At 41.8% G+C, this 7,894-nt stretch overlaps 2 protein-coding genes across 2 annotated transcripts; one reads left to right on the top strand and one right to left on the bottom strand.

The window, feature by feature from the left end:
• Positions 1–514: 514 nt before the first annotated feature.
• dram1 (DNA-damage regulated autophagy modulator 1) lies at positions 515–4,848 on the top strand. Its single transcript, XM_056425191.1, has 7 exons — positions 515–778; positions 1,132–1,199; positions 1,913–2,055; positions 2,410–2,587; positions 2,679–2,737; positions 2,820–2,912; positions 3,004–4,848. The coding sequence occupies exons 1-7, from the start codon at positions 648–650 to the stop codon at positions 3,046–3,048; spliced, it is 717 nt and encodes a 238-aa protein (XP_056281166.1). The 5' UTR covers positions 515–647; the 3' UTR covers positions 3,049–4,848.
• Positions 4,849–5,226: 378 nt separating this feature from the next.
• On the bottom strand, positions 5,227–7,788 carry washc3 (WASH complex subunit 3). The gene is made up of 7 exons (XM_056425192.1): positions 7,571–7,788; positions 7,193–7,291; positions 7,042–7,107; positions 6,802–6,939; positions 6,602–6,718; positions 6,420–6,484; positions 5,227–6,315 (listed from the first exon to the last, which is right to left on the bottom strand). Exons 1-7 carry the CDS (start codon positions 7,619–7,621, stop codon positions 6,216–6,218), a joined length of 636 nt encoding a protein of 211 aa, XP_056281167.1. The 5' UTR covers positions 7,622–7,788; the 3' UTR covers positions 5,227–6,215.
• Positions 7,789–7,894: the final 106 nt, after the last annotated feature.

Raw genomic sequence — 7,894 nt, 5'->3', positions numbered from 1 at the left:
AAGTTTAAGGATCATGAAAGAAACTAAACTAAATTTAAAATAAAAGCCATGCATTCAAAATCTCACCTCATTAAAAACAGCAAAGTGTATTTATTGTATAAAAATCTTTAAATTCGGAAAAAAGAAAGAATAGCAAAGTACTTAATAATTACTTTAAAGTACTTCTGTTTCAATTCATAGTAAATATTCTACTTTTACTTCATTGGTTTATTACTTTTTTGTCATTGTAAAAAAAATATATATATATGATTTTATATATAATGGACTGCTAGAAAAACACCAAAAAATAGCAGCTCCCGTGTTGTTTACATGCATCCAAAAAATAAATGATTATAATGTCAAATGTAATAATATTATCAATATAATATAATCAAATATAAACATAAAGCAAAAGTAATACTTTCAGTTGTGATTATTAAAGGTGCTTGTATGCGCGTAGCTCGCCCCCCTCTGGCTTTAGGGGAAGAGGCTACTGTAACTGTACTCAGTGCAGCAGCTCATTCTTCTTCCACAGCGGGAGCGGACTCGAGGCTGATCCTGGACCAGCCTTTAAAACGAGGATCGCTTTTCTTCTTCTTTACTGTATATGGGACCGTTTCGCCACTTCAGCCCCGCGCTCGAGGTCTTCTGCTGGGAGTTGAAGTGACATGGCTTGGTTCAAGCAAGGGCTGTGCTTCCTGCCAGTGTTCCTGGTCATCTGGTCCTCCAGCACGTTCATTGTTGCCTACATTATTGCGGTTTTCAGACATGACGTGGACATAATCTTTCCATACATAAGGTACGTTTGCATTCGTGTATTTCTCCTCAGAAAACGGGGGGAGGTGGTCTTTTTGATTGTTTTAGCCAGAGATATTTTCTTTGTAATCCGAGCGAAGACTTTGAAAGAGTTTAGTTTCGTTTTCCCCTCTGTGTTGACTTTTGTCCCGGTACCCAAAACGTCAGCTCACACAACGCAATCTGCTTCCTCTCACTTCTCCCTTTGAAGGATTCACTTTTATTTCAAGAAGACGACGAACAAAAAAGTGTTGCTAAATGTGACCCAACAATTTTTTTTTTTAAACATCCCCAAATAACGGGAAGTTGTTGAGCTTCAGCTGTAAACGTGTCAAGTGTGTTTTTTCCCCTTTGCAGTGACACAGGTGCGAAGCCCCCGGAGAGCTGCATCTTCGGCCTGATGACGTTCATTTCTGCGTGCGCAGGTATATTAATAATAATGCATTTAATTTATATAGAGCTTTTTTAGGTACTCAAAGACATGTTACATTGATAGACAGTATAGCTACGGGGAGCAATGCAGGGTTAAGTGTCTTGCTCAAGGGCACATCGACTAGGGCGGGGATTGAACCGCCAACCCCCTGATTGGAAGACAGACTTGGGTCAGTGGATATTCACATCTGCATTGTCTCATCTGACTCCTGAGGCAACTCTGGGCTTTCCACAAACATACAAAAGATGTTATAGTTGCATTTCCCCTTTTTTCTAAAGAAAATCAAAGCGGAATTTCTGGGAATACAGGTAGAATTTTTTCCTAACATTTTTATTTAACCCTTGTGTTGCCTTCGGGTAAATTTGACCCGATTCAATGTTTCACCCTCCTCTCTCCTTCGGGTCAATATGACCCGATTCAATGTTTAACCCTCCTGTTACCTTTATATTTACTAACATATTTTACCCTTGAGGTCAATATGACCCCAGCTATTAAAATCTCCAGAAAATTATTAGAATTAATATTGTTTTCCAAGTTTAAGTGTGAGGTACTTTATGTTTGTTTGTTGACTCCCGAAAGAACACCGACATTAAACATTGAATCGGGTCAAATTGACCCGAAGGCGACAGGAGGGTTAAATATTGAATCGGGTCAAAATGACCCGAAGGCAACACAAGGGTTAACATTGTCGTCATCTTCACGCAGGAACCGCCACCATGTACGCCCGCTACAAGTTCGTGGAGAAGCTGAGCGCGGACACGACGGTGGTGAACCCCCGCCTCAATAAAACCACCTTTGTGTTCGGGTTGCTCTCCTGCCTGGGCATGTGCATCGTGGCCACGTTCCAGGTATGTCCTCCTCAATATGCAGGGGCACATTTTCATAACTTCCGTAGTCATGGAAAACCTGGAAAAGTCATGGAATTAAAAATGGTTATTTTTTTTTAAAAGAGTCCTTTAAAAAAATAGACTCGCCAAACTTTTGGAAAAGTCATGGACATGTGTTATATACACATGTTCATTTACGCAGTTTGATTATAAGAATAAACATTTCTATCAATATTTATTCATTTTAATCAAACTATTGTCTCTCATTCATTTGTTTCATTTATACACCGAGATTTCATGAAATATTTGGTCACGGAAATTTGATTTAAAGTCCTAAAATGGCCGCCGGACTCGTTCTCCCGCTTCTTTTTACAGGAAACCACGGAGACGGTCGTCCACGACATCGGCGCCCTGCTGTTCTTCACCTCCGGCGTCTTGTACATCGTCCTCCAGTCCGTGATGTCATATCGGGCGCACCCGGCCGGGTCCTCCGTGGCTGTGTGCCGAGTGCGCTCGGGCGTCGCCGTCCTCGCCGTTTTGGCCTTTTTCCCCTGTATCCTTTCAAGTCTCTCGGCGTCTCGCGGTAGTTTATGAATCGCACGGTACCGTCGTCCGACGCCATTTCTCTTTAACGGCTCGTTCAGGCGTCATCTGTGCGTTCATCGTGCCGCAAAACACACTGCACAGAGACGAAGGAGACAAGGTAGGCTGTCGTCGGCCATCTTGACGCGTGCGCCATTTTGACAACGATCGTGTGTGTGTGTGTGTGTGTGTGTGTCCCTCAGGACTATCCCTTCCATGTAGCCAGCGCCGTGTGCGAGTGGATTGTCGCCTTCAGCTTCATCTGCTTCTTCCTCACATACATTGATGATTTTAAGGTGAGCATCTTAACAATTTTTTTTTTTCTTCCAACATGTACCTCCTGCTGCGAGTGGTTCTCACTTCTCTTTTTCTTTTTATTTCCCCCAGCTGTTCACCATACGAGTGAAAACAGAATGCGAGAAGAGGCTTTGACGAGTCTGCAAACTGCCGGCGACGTCACTCTTTTTTGGAAAGCTTTTTATGCTCTTTGTACATTTTTTATTTACACTGCAAGGCTTTTGTAAGATTTTGTCTTTTTGTATATCTCGGCTGAATTTATTGAAGGATTGCAGTTGGCCCGTTGTTATTTATACATTTGTGAAGCACCGGGTCACAGCAGGAGGGAAACTGATACACAGCCTGAGTCTTTATATGTTTTTATACGAGCTCATGTCGTTTTTATACGTTTACTAATTAATGTGCTGTGTCCTCACACTTTGCACTTTGCTCTTGATCATTTTCAACTTGCGGCGTCAGCGTGACACGCCGAGTCCCGCCAGACCTGTGACACGTGAAAAGAGAAGTTCAACGTGGTTCTGTAAATAATTAGAAGCCTGCCTAAAATATTACTTCAAATACTATGAGTACTTCCTAAACCAATGTTTTTTTGTTTTTTTACTCATTTTCCAATGTTGTTGTCGTTGGAACAAAAAGTCCACTTCCCGGATGCCCTGATCCACAGTTTTGGTCGTACTGTATTTTATCTACATTACCCCATGAAAAAAAAAAATTCAAAATGCAAATAGAATTTAAGAGAAAATACATGTTATGGTAGACTAATGCAATCTATTTTTAGATTTTTCCAATGTACCTAAAAAAATAGTTTGAACATGTATTTTTCATTAAAATGAGTCAGTTATCCTGATTGAACTCTGATCTATGGAGGGGTGAATAACTCCATTCCACTAAAAACTGATTGAATTGTTAGTCATGGTGTTGGTGATGAGGTACAAACTATATTTCTTAGGATTTTTCAGTGTCTGATTCCACCTTCGGCGGCTCACATTGACCCGGGAACATCACAGCTGTACCTAAGAAATAAACTGAACAGGAGGGTTAACCAAAAGTTTAATTTTTTAAACTCATTTTCAAATGTTGTCTTTGGACTGTTGTGAAAACAAATTAGGTAGGAAAAAAAAGTCCACTTTCTGTATGCCCTGATCCACAGTTGCTCGTGTCTCCAGCTCCATCAATGGGGATTATAGACTACTCAATTTATTAGTTTGCTCAGTACAGCTGCCCAATTAAATTGCTGTAATACAATAAACTTGAGGTGAAGCCCATTAGAATTAAAAACAAGTTTTCTGTGTGCTTTCAGGCAGATCAACAACACCTTTATTTGTCTGCCTAAGAGCAGCACACACGTTTTTAAACCTTCTGAAATGGGGAAGAATTGAGGATTTTTAGTGGTCTGAAGGGCCGGAGGTTTCCAGGATCTGACGTGTAAAATGTAATCGTCTGAAAAATACAATTATTTGGAGTATCAGAATTATAGATATGTATTTTTTTTTTTACAATAGACTATTACAGATTTTAATGGTGCAAGTAACTCCACGAGGACGGTGAGAAGTCCTCGGAGACACTCTTGTAAATGTGGAATTCATAAATAAAATGTACTTGACGCATGGGGAAGTGAAATCAATACTATGTATAATACTGGTAAGCTGCTTGAGGTTTTTTAAATTATCGTCAACATATTCCTGTCACATGCTGAGAAGGCTTGTGACACCTTGTACGCTCAGAGAAATGTTTGTGTTGCAGTGTCACTATCGCATTCGAGTATGTGCTGATATATTTCACTGGCCAGTACTTTTGGAGGATCTTTGTAGATGAATGGAGATTAAGAGATGGGACTATCAGTCTGTGGTCACATGACATTATCAACTTTACAGATTTATTTGTATTCAAATTATGTTTTTTGCTTCTGAAAAATAAAGATACTTTTTAAAAACATTTTTAAACAAACTGAGTTTATTCCAAACTTCTCCACACAATTTATGTTTTTACAGTCGTCACAGTGTAAAATGCATTCATAGAAATCTCATTTCTTTTTTTTTGCGAAAGCGTTCCAGACTTCACTATTCTACATTTTTCAGGCATGTAGTCACAAAGTCCTGATCTATGAAACGATACTCACACAAACAATCTGCAGGTGCATTGTTCCGACTCGCCGATTGGACTCTTAGTGCAAAGTTTCTCTTCATTCTAGCCGAGGTTAGTGTGCAATACGTTGTATTCCTGGCAAAACAATTACACTCCACAAACACAATTAAAGATTAGGAGTCAATGGAAAATGAAAAAAACAAACTAAAGCAGAGCCAGACAAAACACTACTATTCATCATTTATTGTCTTGCATGTCATATAAGGTGTTTTTCCCCCTGTACAACACATGCAGCAGCTTTTACAAAATACAAATATTTTTTCAACAAAAAAAGGCTAATAAAATGTCTTTTCTGCAACGTTATGTGTAAATTAATGGCCAAAAACCACAAAATTAAATCCATTTAAAAATGTGTGCCAAAATAAAGGTCAGAGTACTCTCCGAAAGTCACTGGAATGTAGTTTCAAATGAACGGCACAAAGATTCAACAACTGAACGCACTGTAGTTGGTGTTCCTCCAACAGGGCCACCACCACGTGATCAGACAACTCATTGAAATCATAGATCTCAGTGGTATTTAGCATCCTGTGAAAGGTCAAAATATTGCTGCAATGATTCCATCCGAATACTTCAGCGGTGGCTGAATTTGAGGAAGGAAATCCACATGATGAAGGACATGTGATTCTCCTTCCCATTGAAACTGGTATTGTGATACTGAAACTGAAAGCATCTTTTGATAGTTGTCCTCCCTTTGACTGAACAGGCAGAATTACAATGTACGTGTCAAACACTCAAAGTATCCAACATACATTTATTAATTTATCTATATAACATTCAACTGATGCATCTCTTCAAGGCATTACGATGTGACAATCGGAGAAGACCGATAACTTTAACGGTGTAGAACGACTCTCTACTGCCACACGTTGAGGTCTACTGTGGACATAATCAACAGGAAATGATTCCCCGTTTGTCAAAAATACTAAAAATTATCAAAATTGAGGTCACCGACCAAAGAAATTCAGTGCTTTTGAAATTACAATCACTGTGGTGGACGTTTCCCGTTTCAGGCACTGACGTTTTGCCCCCCCTTCCTCGCTGGTGCTCCTCCACAAGCGCCCCGCAACCGACTCCTCGACAGGCCTGCAGGAGCTCGGAGGAGCGTGAGGGGGGCTTCTACGGGGAAGCTTTGTGAGGGGGGGGGGGGGGGGGGAAGGTCAGTCGCTGAAAGACGACTCGCTGTCGGAGCTGCTGGCGGCGGCCTCCCGATCCTCTGCGCTCCTCGCTCCTCCGTCGGGCACGGGGGCGTCCGGCGTGCTGTCGTCAGCAGGGGGGGGCAATGTTATTGGTCAGTCACATGAACAATTGTGAACATGAAAGATCATCATCATCATCATCACCGGTAACAGGAAAACACTCACTCAAGCAAGTTAGGATCCAAACCCTCCAGGACCATTTTATTCTTTATAGCCATAACTGGAACTCCCTGTAACGGATGAAACATGCATTGAGATACAGAAGATATATTTATATATATTTTTTTCTCTTCTTCTTCGGTTAAAAAATAAATAAATCCATTAAGCAGGTGTTAGTGATGATTTACCACGTGCACCATCTTCAGGTAGCGCGCGTAGCGCGGGTCCTTGGCCACCGTCAGGACGTTGTCTGCGGAGGCGTCTGCTTTCGGAGTGGCGGCGGGCTCCGGAGCCGCCGGAGCCGGCTGCAACGTGAAACGTACAAATCACCGTGACGATAGGAAGTATATGGAGGTACATGATGATATTTGTTTGTGTGTGTGTTCACCTCCGGCGGAGGCAGGGTCCGTGCCGTTGGAGCGTCTGTGTGGACGTGACCGGCGGGAGAAGGTCCGTTGGCCGGGGCGGGTTGCCGCTGACCGACTCCATCGATCGTGACGTCCTCCAGCCCGGGAATGGAGGACAGCTGCTCAGAAAATTACAAAAAACACAATGTATGATCACAGCATTTCTAAAGAATGTCACAGACAGATGTTTAAAAAAAGTGAGGCCCCGAGAAAAAAACCACCTTGGCTTCCAAAATGCTGAGGGTCGTCTCGATCTGCTGGATGCGGAGCGATACGTTTGCGAGTTTCTGTGAGGGGAAAGAAGAAGAATGGTGGTTCAGGAATGGCTCCGATCAGGGGTTAAAGGATGAAAAGCGCGGGAGACGTACGAACCTCTTCGCACACCGTGGAGAAGCGGTTCAGGAACCGAACCGTGTGCACGACGAACTGGTTGAGGTAGGCGACAACTCGCCTCTGTGGAATCGCAGGAACCTGAAGGAGACACATTGTGAAAAAGATTATTTTTAAAAGTAGGAACTAAAAAGGGCATTACGTCACTCACTGTCAAGTTGAATATATAAAGTCATTTGGTGAAACTATGGGAGATTTAAATTGAATTGAAATAAATATATAAACAAAAAAAGCTAAATATATTAAATACAGCTGAGCCGTCTTACACACTATTTTACAATAACTACATATTTAAATTCCAGCTTTAATTGTTAACACACAACGTCAACTCTCTTGTTGGCTAATCCTCAACACACCAACCTTGAGGAGATCGACACCAGAACCGACGATCGGCAGCCCGTCCTCGTCCATGTTGGATTCTTAATCTTCCTGCACGTTGAAGGCGGTTTGGCTCCTAAGGGCGAAGACAACTTTCACCGCAAAAAAAGACCGCAATGGCTACATGGAGAATATAGATATAGATATATATCTGCTGTGTGAAACGCTTCATGTGACTCGGGACCGTGACTGCAGGCAGTTTCGCGTCGTGACGTTTTCCGGTCACGTGGGAAACAACAACATCCGGTCGTGTCTTGTCGCTTCATTTTGACCATTTTTATTTTATACAAATGTTTGTAGATCAAT

This window comes from Pseudoliparis swirei, chromosome 10 (assembly GCF_029220125.1).
Source record: "Pseudoliparis swirei isolate HS2019 ecotype Mariana Trench chromosome 10, NWPU_hadal_v1, whole genome shotgun sequence".
Lineage (NCBI taxonomy): Eukaryota > Metazoa > Chordata > Actinopteri > Perciformes > Liparidae > Pseudoliparis > Pseudoliparis swirei.
The sequence above is the reverse complement of the archived record's forward strand: the minus strand, read 5'-3'. Positions and strand labels throughout refer to the sequence as shown.